The following is a 21,427-nucleotide window of genomic DNA, read 5'->3' on the forward strand; positions in this document are numbered from 1 at the left end:
CCCATTTATCCCTTCCACCTTATACTTTTCATACTATAGGTATAATGTACTATACCTACCGGTGTCGCTGCTCGACGTTAGGTCTATTCGTGATTCACCATACGACCAGCATTCGGATCACTTATAACCAGATTTTTTTACCATGGGCTTTCGGTCTCCGCTTCCCTCGATTTTTTATCAAATTTTCTTTGCCATTTTTTACCATTATCATCGCAGAATTCTCAATTCTATTATATCGTTAATCATGCGTGAAAAGTTCAATAACCGCATAGGTCAGCGATCCGAAAAGACACGCGAAAAAAGACGATACTTACGTAGCAGTTTGTGTAACAAGAAGATGACGACCGAAATTTAAAAAAAAAAAAATAAAATAAAATAAAAAAATACGAAAAAACGGAAAGTGGTATAAAATACAAATTTGAGTGAACGCGTGAGACGGGGTCAATCGTTTTGGCAAATGCTAAAACATGAATGCTCCGTTACACGTATCCCAGCTCTTATACCGCGGCGTTCTAGAAGAGTTTGCCGCATCGATATCTTGCTTGCAATATCGCATCTTTTACCTCAGGAGTAACGTTCTCCGCATACGTGTACCCTGATTCTCTAATTCCGCGTATAGCTGTCTGCATCTGCACCAATAGGTCTTTGTTCCTCACCTCTTTCTTTCAACGCATCGGCGAAAATATTTTTCTCAGGATTGCAATCATGCATTCTGCGATGATATAATCTTTATAAAACATTGCAAATTTATATACTAGGTATACAGGCAATTTTATCTAATTCAAATGCTAGAAAATTCAACGAATCTATTCGAAGGATTTCAAATCGTTCTTTTCACCTAAATATAGCAGTTATTATCATCCCATCAGTGAGATCAAAATGAATTTGTATATATAATATATATATGTGTATATATATATACGCATTGATCAACAATGAACAAAATTTATGTATTGTATGCAAAAATGAGAGGAACTATACATGTACAAATTCATTTTGATCTCACTGATGCGATAATAATCACTGCTATATTTAGGTAAAAAGAACGGTGTGAACTCCTTCAAATAGATTCGTCGAATTTTCTAGCATTTGAATTAGATAAAATTGCCTGTGTATATATATGTGTGTAGCCAAGCGAGAGAGGACGGAATAAGAAACCGTGAATCGAGAGGAAGAAAAAGAAACAAAAAATGTAAAAAAACGCAATGAAACGTAAAAAATGTCCTATTTAAAAAAAAGGTGAAGGAGAATATTCTCGGTAGGTGAAAGTAGTTCACACGATCGAGCCACACATATACATATGTCCAACTTACATATATTGCGTTATTATGCATTATATATTCACTAATTCACATACATGCTGGGGTGGTGGATACGAAAATTAATGTCTCAATTGTTTTTCCTTACAGCCGTGCCTTGAACAAAGAATACGCAAGAAAAAAAGAGAATACAAAACCAAAGAAAACGGTATCTGCTGCACACCGTGTTACATTCGTTCAAAGCCGCTGATCATCGACGTCGATCGTTGCATTATGGCATGTGCGGCAGTGGGCGACGTTTTATTATAATTTCTAATATCCGTTAGACGAATGGTGCAGCTAACGGTTTGTCTTGTGCGTGTGTCTGTTTTTTTTTCTTTCTCTCTTTGTTCGCTTCCAGTTTTTCCTGGATTCCGTGAACATCATTTTAATATAACAGTTCTCGTCTTAACCTGTAACGAAATTCTTTGACCTGCGTAAACTCGCTACAGTTCCGTACGAATTTTTGTCTATTCCTTTTCGTATCCAATGCCGTGATTTGACGGATTCGGCTCGAATTCTCGAACGTTCTCTCTGCAGTTTTCACTTCAATGTAAAGAAATAGAAGAAAAAAAATTCACGCAGTAATGTAAAATGACGTATATACGTGTATAATATAATTCGATCGGATCGGGTTTAATGGTGTTTATTTATGCATACGCGAACGCAGGTTTTTTCTCAAATTTACAAACGAAGTAAGGATTATGTAATGGCCTGCAATCGCGGTTGCATTTCTACATACTAATATCGCTGCTGACGAAGGACAATCAGGGGTAAGAGGTCCACGCATATTAGCCTGCATTCGCGTCCAGGCCGGCTCGGTCACTCTGCGATTAGGTATGTGGGCCAGTGAAAATTTATATCGTTTCAGATCGACGAAAAGTAATGCCTATACATGTACACAAAACCCAGGCTTGTAAAACACACCGTTTACACAACCACAGGTCCGCGGGTGTAAATGCAGTCTCCACGTGCGTTATATCATTGTATATGGGTTAAGCTTGTCCCCGATCTTGCACCCCGATTTTATCATGGTTATATTCTAGCAGTAAGCCGGTACTCGATAACCTCACGATCTCGTTCTCTTGCGAAAATGAAGTTTCAACCGAAATCGCGAAAAACTATCGAAGACGAAAAAAAGGAAATTGGGGGCTAGGATCAATTTTTTTCACATCTAATTGGCGCACGATGGGCAGGTGGCAAAAAGTGTGGAAAACCTAAGGAAATGTATTGGGTTTAATTGTGTCTTACCACACGTTATTGCTTATCTTTCGTATTGTTGCTTCCTATTACTTATTCCGTATTCCGAGCTTATGCAAAGCTACTTCAGGGGCCTTATTGTAGAGTATGGATTGTTGCCTGCGGTATAGTCGTGGCACCGAAGTCGTTTCGCGAAGAAATACGACGGTCACATTTGTGAACGACACACACGCGCAAATTTAACCGATCGTCTATTCGCGATGTTGTATTTACTTCCCGTGGATTCTGAATATAATTGAATTCCTGACCGATGTAACGCTCCTCCGTCTCTTGCCATTTCACCCGAGTCAATACGCTCCTTTCCGTTTTCACGCATCTCCCATTTCCCCGATTCCACGACGAAAGTTCGATTTTTCTTGAAACATAAGAATCGGACCATCGTTTGTCCTTGTTTTCGGCATTGACTTTGGAAATTGCAAATCACAGCCCAGAGTATTCGAGTGAGGAAATACGCAGTTATAGAAAATATCGCTCGTGCTACAGTCTACCGAGCCTATCGTTCCAACATCGTAACGGTTAATAATCGCTGATCGATTGATCCATAGCCTCGTTGTCCTGGAGAGCTTATAGGCATAGATCGGGACTGGAGATTGTCGAAGCATCAGTTCAACGCTAAAGGTTCCAAGAAACCTCGACGGCTCCGAGAAGCGACGCAATCACATTTCTAGTATGCGGAAGGACTCCGAAAGTGGAACTCTTTTTACGCTGTACATATGGTAAAGCTGTCGGTCGACGTTGTTGTGTACGTGTTATTTATGTATCTTTATTTCGTATAATGAAATTGAGTCTTTCTCTATTCACCCGTCTATTTCTTCCGCGACGAAATCGGTCGAAGAGTAATACACAAGTGAAATGTTCAGGGATGGATTGGAAAGTCGATCGAATCAAAGGAACGTTTAAGGATCCTACTAATAATTCATCGATCCTCGGGGATTTGACTGTTGAGGGCAATGGGGCAGTTAGACGGCATTGTACGGGCACGCGGCACTGGTACCGCAATATTCATTATTCAGCAGACCTACGAGAAGTAACTCAATGGTTCAAGGTTGCATCCCGATACTGAGATCGAGAGCTATCGTATTCAACGTATAACCGCTGTCGGGCGATTTCGTGTGCGTGGCTAGAAACGAGGGCTATCGCAGCAAGAAAGAAAAGACAGAGAAAGAAAGTTAGATGGAGAGAAAGCAACACCTCGATGACGAGTAGCGCGAGATGTTTTATAGACTGGCAAGTTGAAAAAAATGCGGGAGTAAGAAATGATCGCGGAGGAGCTATTTGAGTCTGAATAGGAATCGATGACTTATCTCCGGATATACTATACATTCAAAAAGGGAGTTTGTTTTTAAATTTAAACCCCGAGTGACGCGCGAACAATGATCGATCGTCGTTCTTGTTTCAATGCAGATATCATTCTATGCGCTGCTGCTGCACCTACTTAACCGTCAAGTGACGTGTTTCCACGCACGTAAATATAAAGTTCCATTATCCAAGCCTCAGGAGATTCTAATGCGCAACGCAGTCCCGCCGAGTCCTTTCGAGCCGTTCTGACCTGTTAATGCATCCGGAGTCCGGTGTCCAGATCTGGTTCACAAGTTCTGGTTTCTGGTCCTCCGATCCAACTGAACTCACCGCGACATTAAGAAACGTGCATAGCCACAGAGAGATGAAATGAGTCGTATGAATAGGTGGTATAATTTGAATGGGAAAACACGTTCCCGTTATTGAACTTCTGCGCTGGACCTATGACTGTCCGAAGCCCTACATAGAGAAAGAGAGTGCAGCAAACGGTAGTGATGGACTGCGGACGAGCTCACCCGGGTGAACGCCGAGTCGAAGCAGATAAGCTTTTCATAAATAAAAGATCGAAAGCTCCCATGCTGGGAGTGGAGCTGGTATCTAGTCCACCCACCATCGTTTCACAACTTGACGCCGTGTCCACTGCGCCGTTGCAGAGAAATTTGGAAGCGACGAGCCGCGGGAACCTGTGAAGGCGGATATTCCGAAGGTGCGGGTGAATCTCCGAGGCGTATCGCTGATGCAGACCGTACGATAACTGCTGCCCGCGATCATACCTTGCCGGCGGCAGCGTGGCTGAAAGAACGAACGAACGAACGAACGAAAAGGCAGTCATCCAAAAACTTGAGAACCACCTCGATCCCAATCTATGCTGATGTCGTATTGATACATAAGCAGGGGTCAACCCATGTATAATAAAATTCCGACTTGCATAGATATCGGGGCGAAACGATCACACAACCTCGTATATGGGAAACGGCACGTGTGTATTCTTTGTCGATTATCCGGAACGAACGACTAGCTGTAAGAACTTGTGGGGAAAAGTCGCAGGCGGGATGGACCAAGACCCTCGGACTTTTCGCAGACGCGAAGAAGAGGCGCGCTTCGATTCCATTATTCATTCAATTTTCGGTTCCTTTTCTCGTCAATCCGCCGATCGGCTGATTGCGCCGATTCTGGTTGGGCCAGTTCTGGACGCTTTTGATGCCCGGGCAGCTGGGTCAGCTAGTAAAGAATCGACGAATGAGCCCCGGAATAACGATGCTCTTCAATTTTTCTACTACGAGCCGAGTACCACCGAGTGCGCCGGAGGGATTTGCAAGAGTCATTGAACGACCCAGCGCACGCCTTTATCAGTCCTCAATCGTAAATCGTAACCCGTAACCCGGGAGTGAGTGAACGAGCGAGCGAGCTACGATTTTGCGGAAGAAGGAACCAGACATCGGTTCGTCGAAACTCGGTTGCACTCGTTCCGTGCCATTGCCTGAATACGGTTAATCTTCTAATAGGTGAAAATAAACCGCGGCAATACGCGATTCATGATCCCCATTCTCCGCTGTATGCTGTAATAAAGTTGTGGGGGTTTATTTTCAATGACGGCTTCGATACCGAATAACAACTCATTTACGTACAAGATTCCATGGCCAAACGGCTGCTACGGTATACCCGTACACAATGTGCGCAAACACCCGATAGTTTTGCATGATATTTGTAAAACACAATCCGAGCTATCAGCTCATATGTTGAGCTACCGCTCAAAAACATACCTCGGAATAAACAACTAGGTGGTATTAACAATCCGTGGCTCTCTCTCTTCCATGGATTCGCAGATATACAATTGCGCAGCCGGCTGTTACAGCTAGTCTAGGCGTATCCTGGTCACTACAGTACGTCGCGTCGCACAGCCATGCGAATTACTCTTCAAGGATTTTTTCACCAAGGTTACAAGCACATTAGTCGGCCAGCCGGCTTACGCACGCTTTGACATCCTTCCCCGAGCAGCGCCAATTCCTTCATCATCGCAATTTTGATCATCCGATTATACGCCGTCAGACGGGCCAACCGACGTAATCAACCCTTGGAAACGATATTGTCACATTGAAAAGACGCTTTCCCAACATTTGCGGAGACACGCAAGGATCTAGGAGAGGGTTTAACCTTCCATTCTCCCTTTCCTATGCATTTCTCTTTCAGGTACGAAGCCTTCTTTTGCGACAGTCGAAGGTTCGTTAAAGCGATGAATTGATCAGTAGCAACAGTGGGACGCAGAGGAGGTTTTTTGGAACGATATCCAGTCGTCGAGGATCCGGTCAGGCATGTCCAATCGACCTAATGGTGAAAAAATTATACTCTGATTATGCGCAATCCGATGACTTGCAACGAGGGCATCGCGTCTTCGGTTTCGGTGGAAACGGCGGTTGGATCTCTTCATACTTGGACCCTCGCATACGATCATAGGTGGGTACGTGTATACATATACATGTACAGTAAAAAGAAAATATATTCGAAAAGATTCGGTCAGCCCGTCGTTTATCACCGGTGATTTTTCATCCAGGTTTGTGCAGCACCGAGTTTTGTATTTGGGAGTCAGATGTATAATAATGTAACACTGCGGTGCATCTGCCTGAACACCGAAAAAGTGACAAACATTCCGTCTCAAATACGGATCTCTCCAAGGACTTACCGGGCGAAAAAGGTCGCCGAATTTGTCCTCACGGTTATGAGAAGTCTGGACGATGCAGGTACACACATGATATACTAACAAACCTCGTACAATGAATTTGCGCACCTATACCTACCGATCGCGGAACTTGGCGAAATAAATATTTTCACGCGATTTTATTTCTGTCTCGAAGGTGCCCCTGTCGGTTTGAATATTATAGTTACACACGGATTATCAACACGCTCCGAGCGCACCGAGGATACACCGATTTACGCGGGTGGGAAATAAATGTACATAAGTAAGAAGACGCTACTTACACGCCTACACATGTCTCTGCGATATACATTCGCGCTGTTTCACGTACGTGCACAATTCCTGCCCACGCACTCCCAAAGCCTCGACCGTTTCGACCCGGACGGCCGTTCGGCACATCTGAATTGCATGCTACGGACTTAGATAGATACACCCGCGCATGCACCACGACGTTACACGTTCAAGAGTACGATGTACATGTCGTACGTGTGATTCGGGAATACGTTGGAATCAGGTATCGGCAACGAAATTAAATCCAACCGTTAAATTTGATCCCGCTCTCACCTCCGCGTCTCACCTCTGCATCGTCTCATTTTATGAATAGTTACGACGCGATAGTCGAAAAACGTATCCGCAACACGATTGCCCCTCATTTTTGACCCAGAGTCCAGCCACCCCGTACGATTTGACACCTTTTATTTTTCAACCGCTCCTCGATATCTTCGATCTGTAATCGGACGGGAGCCATTGAGGATGACTCTGAGATGTGTGAATACATGCCCGTGCTCGCGAGCGCCCGTGTGCGTATGTATGTATGTGTGCGAGTGATGGCGATAAGAAGAAGGCATAGTAAAAAGAACAGAACTGAAGATGAGGAGTTAAGAAACGAAAGCCTTGGTTGGTTGTAAAAATACTCCGGACACGAGGTCGCGCGCTTGCAGATCAGCGCGTATCTACGATAAATAGTTGAGCGTAGTTACGCGTTCTTAGAAGCTTCGTAGAAAATGAATCCCACTCGGATATTCTGCCGGAGTCGAATTGTATCGAGAACAACGCATCGAATCGTTCGCGGTTCCATCCTTCGGCCGCCTTCCGTAGAGGGTGGGGCGAACGATTGCTATCCGATTGCGAGTTCGTAACGAATGACGAATTAGACGGGGCCCTACTGTCGAGCTATAGCGAAGATATCAGTCGGTCGGTGAGGATAGATAGGAGATAAGACCAATCTGTCCTCCCCTCGCGTCCCCTTCGACGACGTCGCGAGCCGGTAGGAGATAATACGCGAGTTACCTGTGTTCATTGCTAATGGAAGCAACCTTGATTTTGGTACGAGGCCTTCGCGTCTGGCATACTATTATACGTTGGGTCCAGCGGCTGTACCGGATACCGTCTTGTTCGGCCCCGCAAGCCCCGCTCCTTCTCTCCTCGGTGCTTCTCTCAGGCTGTCCTCAGCACCGTCGGCCGGCCAAGCCGTCTGCCTCCGAGGACCCGCCTCTGTGTTGGTGCCTGGTATACCTATGAGCCGAGGCATTTACGCGGACACATGTGGAGCACGAAAACGGTGACCGCCGTGCCGCCCGATGAGAGCCCCTCGCATTTGTCTGCGTCCCCGAACCTCATCCGTGATCTTGAAACCGTCAGTCACAGTCTCTCTTGGTCTCCGGCTACCCCGAAAAGGGGCAGGGATTCTGAGAACCAGGGTTCCCGGTCACTTGCTCAAACCATCTTGCATCCGGTGGCTAGTGTTCGTTCGGGAAATGGTTCGTTCGGAGGAAGGACGATCGTTTTAGAAGACGCTCCAAGAGTCGTCGCTGAGGTCGGAAGGTACGGCTGCGCTCTTATATAGCCAAGAAGTTTGAATGAACTTGCACATCGCGTGTCGCAATCCGTGTCTCTGCAGCAAACTTCTTGCAACCTCCAGCCGTGCTTCTTTGATCGTCTTCTGTACCGGAAATGACTTCAGTTATTCCGTCGGACCATGTTTCGGGTTCATACTTACCCCGGTAACTTGCCGCTTGTCGTTTTCTTCTTTTGCTTCTTCATGCTTGGACTTTTCGCTTTTTTTACCATTCGGAATCCGCGGTACCAAATTTGGGCAGGAAGTATTTTCCGCAATCAGGCGAGATGTTGTTACAATTTATGGTGATTTTCAACCAAGGACTACGTGAGAAATTCTGATGACGTCTCGCGTTCTCGAGAATAAGACGTGCAATACACGTAAACAACAATGACCACGATATGTTTGTGGGTTAATAGGTCTTGAAGAAAAAGCTTTAAAAACACAACGCAGTAGCATAATCGATACGCCCGTGTTGTAATGTGTGTAGGTAAGAAGATAATCTGAGAACGGTAAATCGTTTTCCATTAGACGCGACATTACGTCAATGTCGGCAACAGAAAACTCGAGCCGATTAATCGTCGTCTGGAGAACCGAGTCGCTTCGAGGGTATATCTGATTCATGGCAGGACGATAATAAATACCCCGTGTGAGAACCTGCCTATACCTATATCCGTTACACACGTATGTCTGCTCTTTGACAAACAGGAGTATATTAAAACCTACGCGAGGAGGAGACCAAGAATGGAGCTACGCGCTTACCGTATTTGTACATTATAGATACATCTAACCCGCGAGGAAAGACGAAGAGAGAGAGAGAGAGAGAGAGAGAGTGATAGGTACGAACACACACAGGGTGTTGCTGAATTGGCAAGCTAAGCAAACTGCACGCTCGATGCTTTGGCGGGCGCGCACGACTTCCTTTGCAAATTGCTAGGAACGACCATTTGTGGAAACGGTAATCCGGAACAGTCGGCCACGCATCCATTCGGAAAGAAAGTGTGGAAAGTGTTCTTGGTTTCTTCGAAGAAACCGGGGCTGCTTTTATGGTTCGCAGATTTTACATCACCCTGTACCCATCCGCGTCGCGGTATGGATGTTAATCGGAATGGAGGAGAAGCAAAAGCCAAGTGGAAGGAAGCCGAGATTCAGAATTATCTAGGTATCGTTCCATCCTGGAGTTAAAAAGTCACGTTGGCATTGCCATTTATAAATTTACGCATGATGCGCTATATCCATTCCGTGCAGTGCTGCGTCGGCGAATGGAAGCAAATGTCACGTTTTGTCAATGGCAAATTTTCCCCTTGCCTATAATAGGTACATTTGCTGACACTGAAATTCTTCGTTCGGTTAGCTATCGGACGGAGTGAACTGTCACTATTTTCATGTCAATGCAAGCGCTAATCATTTTATTGCTATACGAATTCCGATGCGCGGTATAAATCAACTGCGTAACTTGCGATAAATTGAAAATACCTGTACAAGCGTGGGCCATTCGATTGATTCGTTGGAAATTTTATTCAAGATCTACCGTGTAAAAGTTTCATAAGTCTTATGGGAGCGCTGGTTTTGCATAATCTCTCACCATTGCATTTCTTTGTGAAATTATATGCAACGCCGTTGCAACGTGACAAATGAACGACACAGCATACCTACAACATTCCATTATATTAAAATGGAATTTATATAACACGCCAATGCAACGAGTTCAATGACACCGTCAGACTTATAGCAACTCATGAAGGAAATATCGAGAACCCTGTCACTTCGTGAAAAGTAAAATGGGATTTGAAAGAGATGGGAGAGATGCACCGGCATCGGTTCAAACTGCGGGCGATCGAATTTCCATTATGAAATGATCTACCGCATCAGTGGCGGACATTGTAAGCAAGTGAGCAACTGGTACATAGACAGCAAGAGCACAGGAAAGTCAGGAACGAGTTTCAGGTGATTTAACGAGCGAAGAGGCCTCTTCGGAGATCGTATTAGTAACTATACTCGTATATAACTTTAATTGGAGGTGTGACGTAGCGAGCTGCTCCGGGATCCCGAAGTGCATCTGCGGCTCGGAAACTGGTACCACCGCATCCAGCTGGGGAAGAGGAGGTGAGAGGGAAAAAAGGGGGTGGGGGATGCATCCGGGCACGAAGGGGCAAAAAACGAGCGTCTCAGGAGAGTCGGAAGTCACGATCGAGTCGGGTTGGGTCCCCCGGGGGAGGGTAAGGGCCCCCTCCCCCTCCCCCCCGCCCGCCCTCTGTCCCTCCGGGTATTATATTTGAAATTCGTCTCCCGGTAGACTTCGACTACAACTTCGACGACGACGTCGACGAATCCATATGTATGGGGTTTGAGCAAATGTGCTGACTACATTACGCCGCTATATAAGATCGCCTGGCAAGCTTCGATCCCCAGACCGAGTCAGATCGGCAAACGGTTAGCGGACAATAGCAGACGCGTGCCACGAGACAAAATACCGGGAGCCAAATATACACCAACGCTATTAATCCGATTTTAATCAATTTGCATACATACTCCGACTTAAAAGTAAAATATTGCAAGAAAATAAACTGGTTTAAAATTGACAAGCCCATCATCTGACGCTGCAGCTACTATTGATCATCTTTCGAGTCCACGCGATTCACGCAAAATAGAAACCTTTCAGTCGTCCCGATCATAGATTCGTTTGCTTGTTTGCCATTTTTCCTCGTTATCGTTTATTCTCGCTACACATTCTGCAGCAATTAACGACGAGAGAGATACCGGTAGCAAGCATCTAAAACGTGAAACAGTGTGAAAGTCATCTTCGATCCTTCGATATTTTTTATCGGAGATACAGACACCAAGTGCCGTTGACGTGTGAAATTTCGTAGAGAGGAAAAAGGAAATCGTACAGGAAGGAAAATGCCTGCCCTAGCGTTCAGCACGACAACCTACTTCCTCATCACCATCACCATGGTCGCTGTGATCCTGGTATTCTTAGACTACCTGCGATCCCGAAAACCCGTGAAGGGCATCGTGGACATGGAAACGCCGCTGCTTCCCGAGCCACCAGGACCAAAACCCTGGCCGATCCTGGGCTCCCTCCACATTCTTGGACGCTACGACGTGCCCTACAAGGCGTTCGCCGATCTGGCGAGGATCTACGATAGCCAAATAATAAAACTAAGGATGGGATCGGTTCCTTGCGTCGTGGTGAACGGCCTGGAGAACATCAAGGAAGTCCTGATCGCTAAGGGTGCGCAGTTCGACTCGAGACCAAACTTCGCTAGATACCACCAGCTATTCTGCGGGGACAAGGAGAACTGTAAGCATGAAATTTTGCTAAATATCTATCATATTTTTGTTTCCGGGGGGGCCATTTCGACTTATCATTCCTCCTCAAGAACCGCGGACCGTCGCGTAAAGTCTCGACAGCGTCCGACATCCGGATTTACCGGCTCTCCGGTTTATAGCCTGGAGGATAATGCGAAGGCTCGGTCGGACGGTCAGGGTCATCGACGTGAGGCTTTGAGTGTCAACAAACACTTGCGGTCTCTGGGTGTAAGGATGCTGCAATGCATTCGCACACTGACGTGTGCATCGCGAGAGAAAGAGAGAGAGAGAGAGAGAGAGGGAAAGGAAAGGGAGCGATCTTTTTGCTGGCGGTTCGCGTACTTGAGGAGGTTCAAAACAAAACGAAAAATCAAATCACCGGGGGTATGTGCGTTATAAGGAAAAACCGGACGAGTCTCCGGCTGCTTCGCCGGTTCTCTCTTTGCCCCTCATCGGCAACCGGATAATTCGCTATTACATGTTAGTTACGTCCTGCTCCCCCCCCCTCCCACCCCACCCTGCCCACCTGTACGGAGGTCTAACCAATTTTTTCCCCTTTTTGCCATTTGCAGCGCTTGCCTTCTGCGACTGGTCCGAGGTCCAGAAGTCCCGGAGGGAGACCCTCAGGGCGCACACCTTCCCCAGGGCGTTCACTGCCAAGTACGACCAGCTTAACTCCATCATCGGACAGGAGGTTGAGTGCTTGGTCAAGTACCTGAACATCGAGAGCTCCCGGGGTTCCGGCGCTGTGGCCGCGAAGCCGCTGATCCTCCACACCTGCGCCAACATATTTACCAACTACTTTTGCTCGAAGAGATTCGACCTGGACCATTCGGAATTCCGCGGGATGATAGAGAACTTCGACAAAGTGTTTTACGAGGTAAACCAGGGATATGCGGCCGACTTCATGCCCTTCCTGATGCCCCTGCACCAGCGAAATATGGCCAGAATGGCCAACTGGAGTCACAAGATCAGGCACTTCGTCGAGAGCAAGGTGATCGAGGACAGGCTTGAGTCATGGACCGATTTTGTGCCGGAAAACGACTACGTCGACTGCCTCGTTAACCACGTGAGGTCCTTCGCCGAGCCCAAGATGTCCTGGGACACAGCGTTATTCGCCCTCGAGGACATCGTCGGCGGACATTCGGCCGTTGGTAATCTCCTCGTAAAGGTACTCGGCTACCTCGTAGCCAATCCCCAAGTCCAGCTGAGGGCACAGGCCGAGATCGACGCCGTAGCTGCCGTGGATGGATGCCAATCGGTTGGACTTGAGCATCGTGGTTCCATGCCGTACACCGAGTCCATAGTCCTGGAGGCGATCAGGCTGATCACTAGTCCGATAGTGCCTCACGTTGCGAACCAGGAGAGCTCAGTAGCCGGTAAGTCACGATCGTTGAACTGACGGAGAACCGATCGCCCTAAAAGTATCGGTACCGATTCATTTACTGACCGTATTCGTTTATTATCTCGTTACAGGGTACAGAGTCGAGAAGGGTTCGCTGATATTCCTCAACAATTATGACCTCAACATGTCCCCCGAGCTCTGGAGCGAACCGACCGAGTTCAAACCCGAGAGGTTCGTCGTGAGTGGCAGGATATGCAAGCCTGAGCACTTTCTCCCGTTCGGCGGTGGCAGGAGATCATGTATGGGTTACAAGATGGTACAGTATCTCAGTTTTTCGATATTAGCAACGGTATTGAAAAACTTTACCATACTGCCGGTCGGCGGTGAGGTGTACAAGGTGCCCATCGGCAACCTAGCCTTACCCGAGAACTCTTTCAGCTTCCGTTTCCAGCGGAGATAACTTTTACTGGATTGTTTCTTTACACTACCCGAGATACCGGGGAATGACAGGATTGATTAGAGAAAAGTTATATCACCGGAATTAGATCACCCCTACACTCGTTTAGGTTTCAAGCTTTACTGACATTATTAGTCATTCAAGAATACATATTCGTATCTGTCTAAACGAAATATATACATATACATATATATATATATATATAATATATAATACATACATATTAGATCTACAGTATGTGTATACGATATGTATACTTGACGAGGTAGAACGGTAGCGTTATTCTCAAATGGAAGGAACAAAAAAAAAACCCTCTCGTTTTGTACGTATACAAATTGTCGATACAGTTTGTACTCTGTTATATTATCAATCATTTTGCGGTGTCCTCGAGGGCAAAATTGTAAAACGTTGAAAGATGTTTTCCGTTTATTAGAGTTGCAATTTCCGATTATGTGTAAAGTTTTATTCTAGCAAAGGTTTCTGTTTCTCTCTCTCTGTGTCTCTCTCTCTCTCTCTCTCTGTCTCTTTCTATTTAGGTTTATTAAAAAAATAAACAATATACATGGTCACCCAATTATTCGATCGGCGATTTTCATTATTGTATATAATACACTTGAACCACAAGTACCGCGTGAAAAATGTTATACACCGCGGTTATTACGCAAAATGTACTTTCACTGTTTCGAAATCTTAATCGAGGTAACATCTTTTAATTATTAATGTTAGCTACACTTATGTATAGCGATAAATATTGTTATACTTATGCAATCATCGTCATTTCTATCGTCATTATTGTTGTTATTATTATTACCATTGTCATCGTCATTTTTTTCACTACCATTATTCCAATATTTCGGTTATTATTGCACTTCATCATTTTGTTATTTATTAATTTTATTATTATTACCGCTATTACCGTTATGTGTTATTTTGTTGTTATCAGTATCGTCAATCTTGTATTGCTATTTTCATTCTTATTTTTATTCCAATTATTATATTATTATTATTATTATTATTATTATTATTATTATTATTATTATTATTATTATTATTATTATTATTATTATTATTATTATTATTATCATCATCATCATTATCATTATTTCTATCACTAATATTATTATCATCAATGTTTTTTTTCTATTATTGCCTTTTCATTTCTTCTTTAATTTTATTTTCTTCTGTTTCCACGTCATGTGTTGTGTTTGTTATTTAATTATTGTGATTGTTACCCCTTTTGTTAATTTATTATTTAAGATTTTAATAAAAAAAACAAATAAAACAAAACCAGAAATGGAGCAACCTTAATATTGGAGAGCTTTGGAGCAAAACTTAATCGGCGTGTATCGTCTTTAACCTATGCACTCTTCATTTAATTTTATTGTTTGATTAGGACAGTTTGAATACTTATATATCTAGTGATGTAGCCGTATAACGCAATGTCCATTTCACAATCGATTCTTAATGTTGTATAGATAATCTTCGTTTGCCGCTCTTGGGGGGGTCCTGATAATGTCGTTCGACACAGATATGAAAATATCGCAATGCACGGTATTGCGAAAAGAGAATGATAAGTAGAACGAGCTTTTGGCAAAACAACTGATAGTGGCATTTGCGTTAAAAACAATTATATAATTTATACTAACTAATTTCGTAATGTTAAACTTGGTCCATTGAATTATTAAGACGTTGATCTTTGCTTGTAATAATCTTGAGCTGAAGATCCTTATCACCATTTTCATCACTGCAGCCTATAGTTTTCGTTTTGCCGTTGACGGTACTCGCCTTTTTGTTATTCTTGTACGACTCCTCGATTTCCCGAAGAGTCTTGCCCTTCGTCTCGGGTAACAAGGCAGCAACGAAAATAGTCCCGGCTAGTGAGAAAGCTGTGTAGAAGATGAAAACACCGTGCTTGTCGATCGACTTAAGCATTTCGGGGTACACTTTGAGCGCTATAAAGCTGAAGACGTAGGCGAGGCAGGTCGTCAATCCTGACAGTATATCCTTGAACCTGGCCGGATAGACCTCACCGATCATAGCGAATGGCAGGACCAAGAACCCCATAGTGCTCATCAGTATGTACATGAGGATCGAGATCGCGGGTATCACTCCTCGGTCTGGAATCTCGAAGCCGTTACTCGAAGCCCACGAGTAGACCGACAGTATCCCCATGAAAAGCGTCATCCCTGCCCCGGATCCCACTGACGGAATCCTCCGTCCATACCTCACGGACACCCACGACACGCAAAGCGTCCCCAGGACCCGGGTTAATCCGATAAAGATGGCCATCAGCTTCCCGTCCATCTGGATCCCAGCCTCCCGGGCAAAGTCGACCGCGTAATAAATAATGACAAAGGTGCCTGAGAACTGTTGGAAGAAGAAGTAGCCCACCATTACGAAAAATGGCTTGAGATTCTCGGCCCTGAATATGCTGCCAATTCTCGAAACCGGCCTGGCCGCATCGTCGACGTTCGCATTGGATTTCAATAGCTCCTCGAGGAGGTGTTCCGGCGTCTTTTTGTCCTTTCGCACGCCGTTGAGACGCCGCAACGAATCTTCAGCTGCCTTCGAACGCCCGGAAGCCTTCAGAAACGTCGGGGATTCCGGCATCATAAGGAATGTCAGGACCAACGAACCTGCCGCGAACATACCGCAGAGCAACGCTACGAGTCGCCAGTTTTCCTGAAGCAAAAGAGGTTACGGATAACTTTCGCGTCGTTGATGGAACCGAAATTGCGGACCACTATTCGATCAGCTGATCGCACACACGTAGCAAAAAATTACTCTTATCGTCGGTACGACTCACTCGGTTGCGTTGGCTAATGTTCTCTAATCGAGAAGACCTCACCTTACAGAAGAATCCAAGCATGTAAACGATTAAGACCCCAGTCGCGATCGATACGCTGGTCCAGGTCACAACGATTCCCCGGATGTTAGAGCCCGCAACTTCGGCTGCGTAAATCGTCGACGGTGCCGACGCCAGGCCTACGGCCACACCGCAAATCGCTCTTCCAGTTAGGACGCAGCCGAAACTTGGTGAAAAGTAGATCACCAGCCAGCCAACCAACGACACGAACGATGTTGTCATTATCCCGAATCTTCGACTTCGTTGCATCGCCAGACCGGACAGTATGCATCCAATTGGTGTAGTGATCGCCGTCACACTCGCTAAATGAAACAAAATCGGACTGGTTTAGATTGGATAAACACAGGCTTGATCTATTTCTTGACGAGGTCTTTGGAATCTTGAGGAGGTCAAGTAGAACGTCGGAAAGACTTCCGAAGAACATTGTGGAGATAATGTGAAGTCGGAAAGACCAGTTGAGAAAATCTCCTGCATTGTCTGTAAAAGCTTTGAAAGTGGCTTACACGATAGTCCCTGAAGCCTTTCGAACTCCCTGAAAGACTACAGAGACATAGTCGAATGAAATTTGGTTAACAAAGAACTTGAACTGACCAAACCAAGACAGCTGATCATCAGTAATCGACATCCCGCTTTTGGGTGAGCCGAGTGGTCCGAGGGCAACGGCGCTGTATCCGACTCCCATTGCGGGTCCGAGAACCGAAGAGTTCGCGATCAAGCAAGCCAGCATCTGGAGGGTAATGGCGTCGATTAGAAATGGGTTATAACACTGCCACGACCTGATGACCAACGCGGTGACCGCGTTTGCATCCTCAATTAGCGTTTTTCGAATTACTGAAGCAGCGCGCGCGTTAAAAAGGCGATATTTTTGCCGCACCCTGTGTCAAGGGCGGGTCAATTATCTCAGGATCTAACGATACGTGCCATTCTAATATTGGATGTACTATATACGAATATCGCCACCGCTACCACCACCGACGCCGTCGTTGCGAGTTACGTAAACGTGCCGCCATACAATACAATCTGGGTGAAAAAATGTCTACCCCGACGGAGTAAAATATTATGCATTTCAATTCCCGCAATTCGCGTGTGTAGGTTTACCGTGCGAAATGCACATACATCGGCCCCGTGATCGCAAATCCACCAACACAATCGACGATATATGCGAAATCAGTATACTGTCTCAGCGCGCTAGTGACCCACGAGAAAAGGCCTCTTTCTCGATAAAAATTAACAGGAATAATGCGACAGACATATCCACATATCTATCTCTATCGGCATCAATCGCGTCTATTTGCTATCGCAGCTTCTATCAAATTTCCGGTTGTTACATGGTTTTCAATTTGAATTGAACGAACGATTTGAACGAATCGAAATGTTTAATTTCAATATTTATCGCAAGAAATATCGTCAATTGCGTATGCAATTTTGCTTTCATATTATCGGTTCACCAAACTTAAGCCTTGCTTTATCCATATTTATTGCATGGATTCTTTCGCAATTCTTATCTAAACTATTACTTTTTGCTTTTCCTCGATTTCGACGTACGCAATTAGTCAACAGTGAATAATACACGAGTTATAATAATAGACAGCCGTCATTGTGAAATGTAAACAGCCGTTCTTTGTGCGGCGAGATAAGGTAGCATGAAGTCTGGTTTTTTCGCAATAAAGTAAGAAAGAAAAATAACGGAAACGAAGAGTTATTTACGCAGATAGTATTAGGAAATCGTTGAATGGAGATTCATATTTGCGAATAAATTGATCGTTTCATCACTGAAAGCTATTGGATGTATAAATTGTAAATATTCAAGTAACATTATACGAGCTGGCATCAGTTAGATAAAGCAATTAGTACGAGAATAAATCTGTAATCTGTTTGCCGTTGCACTTACGTCGATGCGAATTTGTATAAACATGTTTCATGTGTCACAAGACGTTTTTAATCATTGGAAAAACACACCGACATTCAAATCACGATTGCATTTACACGTTAACTGCAAATTGTGTTAATTACCTTCGTACAATCGCTGAGTTATTTAAAAAAATTAAAACAGAAGTGAAACGAGAAGAAGAGTATTGATACATGTAAGTGAAGTTTAGCGAGAAAAAAATATGAAAGAATCAAAAAGGCACGCACGTCATTGGTATTTGATTTTGTAACTCAAAGTATTTTTGATTTCAACAAGTGATATGAAGCGACAAAAAAATTTGAAAAAGAGCTAAATTTGAATTCGTGGTTGCAAAAGTTTGACCAACCTGGTGAAAAGTTTCCCTTCTGAATCTTCTGTTGCACTTCTCGGGTTGTCCATCTCCCTAAAAAGTCGAATTACTCAAAATAAGTGAAAAAGGATAACACAGGGCTACAAAATTTTTATGAAAAAATGCTAAATAAATGATTTACTGGGATTCTGACGTATTTTGAAGATTTCCGATAGGATTTCGAGATATTCCGATCGAAAAAAGGTATTTCTGGTAGAAATGTAACTTTTTAACTCGGATTATCTCCCGAACCGTTTCACAAATCAAGGTGAAGAAAATTGCTAGCGTGATAAAATTTCAAAAACGTATGTCATTCTACAGAGCACAACACATACATTTCTTTCATCGCACAGTATGAAACAGTTTCGGAGACGATACGAGTCAAAATGTGCAATTGTAGTAAAAAGTACCATTTTTCGATCAAAATATCTCGAAATATCTCGAAATCCCGAAGTGATGGAAAAAAACGAGCAACTTCATCGTATCCAGCGTAACAATATGTTTGGAATTATACTAACTTATTCATTTATCATTTTTTGGCAAAAATTTTAGAGCCTTGTGTAATCGATGAGAACTTGAACTGACCCTTCGTGACTGAGTAAAATAATGCATTTAGGTAATTTTATATCACCTCAGTGAGAGCAGTCGCAGTCTCCATAGCGTAATTCTCGTGAATTCCGATGCTGGGACTAAGGAAAATTGTCTGTAGTGCAGAATTGACTTTCACCACGCGAGACGAACGGCTCCTTTCTTCGTAAACGAACGATCAACTGTCACGATTCACCGTGTTGCAACTTCGAAATTTGTTTATATTACTCACAGAGTTTAATCCCCCTCATTTGCATACACCAGATCATGAATTGGTTTCAGAGGCTACTGAATACAGTAGACGCTTCCATAACTTGACTCGTCGGGATCCTGAGCGTTACCATAACTTGACTTACAACTCGTTCTCCCACTTTCGTATCCACGAACACGCATGCGCATGAATATTACCAGAACATTACGTTTCCTAAGCAATTTTATCACAGTTGACACTGACCTTCTTGAAGATGACCAACAGGAAGAACAATAAGAACTTTGTCGCCGAAGTAACGTTGTCCTGTGTAATCGTCAATGCACTGTGTGCGACACTCGACGCTTGAAGTGGGGACAATCCGCGATATGGGAATTTGAGTTGTGGGAACTGGTCACCGTGGAAACGAGTTAAAAAACTGAAACGGTTGAGTTAGCGAAGCATCTACTGTATGCAATCCTCGAACATAAACTAATAAGAAACCGGCGGAGCGATAAGACGATTCGTCGGTATTCGCTTCGTTGTGTTTAATTTTACTGTTGTATGCTAGGTGCGTAACGAACAATAGTAATAAACCAATCAGACGGCTTTGCTCGTTTTGCGTGGCTTCTCATCGGAAGCAAGGTTTCAAAAGGGTAAACACACCATCTATACATTATAGTCCTACATATACACAGTGCTTAAAGAGACGAAATTTCTTATACAGTAATAAACTAAGTTTGTTTTGCGTGTACATGTAACGCTGATGTGCGTATCTGTACACAGATCTCACACACGCTAGTAGCGCGCTTAACGTATAACGGTTTCTCTTCTCACCGTTCTTCCATATCTTGTTTACGGAATCGCTACTTCAGCATTCAATATTGCAGTAATATTGCAGCAATGTAACGTGTAACATTTATAATATTGCATGCAATTGTCGACATATTGCAGCAATGTTGAAATGTCTTCTATCTTTATTCCATGGCGGTTTCGATCCCACCCTGTTATTAGAGTGTTTTTTTCAGTGGATTCTAAGATCAGCGATATTAGAGTGATATTTCAGGTAATCACTCAAATTCCACTCAATTCTTCCGTATAGTTGTGAAATTTTTCCACTACAGTTTTACCAAAATTACACTCAAAACATCCACTCTGTAATCATCAAAATATCCATAATTTTAATCCACCGGCGATCTCTAAATTATAAGTCCAATAAATACTGATTTGACTAACAAAGGGATTTCATGGGTCTGAGGTAGGTTGAAGGGGGACCCATTAAAACAAAATTTCACAATTTCAACCTCCTGCATTGAATATGTAGCTGCAAGGAATCTTTCGTAGAATATTCTACTCACTGCTGCCAAAAATTCCTTGCGCTTACACTTTTATCGCGGAAGATTTAAAGTTTATTTCAATTATTTTTTTTCATGAGACTTATAGTGGTGATTTTCATAATTTCACCGTAGTCTCCCCTTAAAAACTGTTTGTAAATGCGACTTTTCGTCGATCAGATCATTTTTAGTGATATGTTATTTATTTATTCATTCCCTTTTTCATTTTTTTTTCTTTGTATTCTGTCACTTCCCATTTTCAACAGCTCCTTCAATCAACGAGCGGTTTGGAAATGTTCTATAAACGTTGTATCCATAGTGTTGTATGAAAAACTTATTTTAGTACTAATCTTCAATTACTATTTGTAGAAATCGCTACCTGGAGTGTTATCATACCTGCAAACATGAATTAATATTTGTTAATCACATAATTGTTATATCTCAGGGAGCGTTAAAATATTACGTAACGTTTTATCGGTCATTTTGATCAGCCCCCTCTTCTATGTAACAGACCGTAACAATCGAGTCAAGTCCCCCCGACACCTGTTACGTAACATTAAACATAATAATCTGCAACACAATAACTAATTTACTATTCTAAATTTAAGTGTGAGAGAGATAGCACTGTGAGTGCCTAGTTAAGGGAACAGATGTTATCCGCCAACCACTCAACTTTTTACTTTGTCGAAAAATT

General features: G+C 43.7%; 2 protein-coding genes across 3 annotated transcripts; one reads left to right on the forward strand and one right to left on the reverse strand.

The window, feature by feature from the left end:
- Positions 1-10,787: 10,787 nt before the first annotated feature.
- On the forward strand, positions 10,788-14,124 carry LOC124304046 (cytochrome P450 307a1-like). The gene is made up of 3 exons (XM_046761990.1): positions 10,788-11,690; positions 12,271-13,077; positions 13,175-14,124. The coding sequence occupies exons 1-3, from the start codon at positions 11,288-11,290 to the stop codon at positions 13,501-13,503; spliced, it is 1,539 nt and encodes a 512-aa protein (XP_046617946.1). The 5' UTR covers positions 10,788-11,287; the 3' UTR covers positions 13,504-14,124.
- On the reverse strand, positions 14,020-19,830 carry LOC124304045 (facilitated trehalose transporter Tret1-2 homolog). 2 transcript variants are annotated; one of them, XM_046761988.1, is made up of 6 exons: positions 19,667-19,830; positions 19,256-19,542; positions 18,622-18,678; positions 16,958-17,093; positions 16,349-16,668; positions 14,020-16,182 (listed from the first exon to the last, which is right to left on the reverse strand). In XM_046761988.1, the coding sequence occupies exons 2-6, from the start codon at positions 19,280-19,282 to the stop codon at positions 15,160-15,162; spliced, it is 1,563 nt and encodes a 520-aa protein (XP_046617944.1). In that variant the 5' UTR covers positions 19,283-19,542; positions 19,667-19,830; the 3' UTR covers positions 14,020-15,159. The 2 variants fall into 2 exon arrangements, with proteins under 2 accessions (XP_046617944.1, XP_046617945.1); XM_046761989.1 differs by lacking the exon at positions 19,667-19,830 and having other exon boundaries at positions 19,445-19,643.
- Between the last annotated feature and the right edge of the window lie 1,597 nt (positions 19,831-21,427).

The sequence above is a fragment of the Neodiprion virginianus genome, chromosome 4, assembly GCF_021901495.1.
Source record: "Neodiprion virginianus isolate iyNeoVirg1 chromosome 4, iyNeoVirg1.1, whole genome shotgun sequence".
NCBI classification, from domain to species: Eukaryota; Metazoa; Arthropoda; class Insecta; order Hymenoptera; family Diprionidae; genus Neodiprion; species Neodiprion virginianus.

Coding starts and splice junctions, on each gene's coding strand:
- LOC124304046 (XM_046761990.1), top strand. CDS start 11,288: ATGCCTGCCCTAGCGTTCAGCACGACAACCTACTTCCTCATCACCATC. Junction 11,691..12,270: donor CTGCGGGGACAAGGAGAACT/GTAAGCATGAAA, acceptor TGCCATTTGCAG/CGCTTGCCTTCTGCGACTGG. Junction 13,078..13,174: donor CCAGGAGAGCTCAGTAGCCG/GTAAGTCACGAT, acceptor ATCTCGTTACAG/GGTACAGAGTCGAGAAGGGT.
- LOC124304045 (XM_046761988.1), bottom strand. CDS start 19,282: ATGGAGACTGCGACTGCTCTCACTGAG. Junction 18,679..19,255: donor CTGCGACTGCTCTCACTGAG/GTGATATAAAAT, acceptor TCGACTTTTTAG/GGAGATGGACAACCCGAGAA. Junction 17,094..18,621: donor GAAGGGAAACTTTTCACCAG/GTTGGTCAAACT, acceptor ATTACCCTCCAG/ATGCTGGCTTGCTTGATCGC.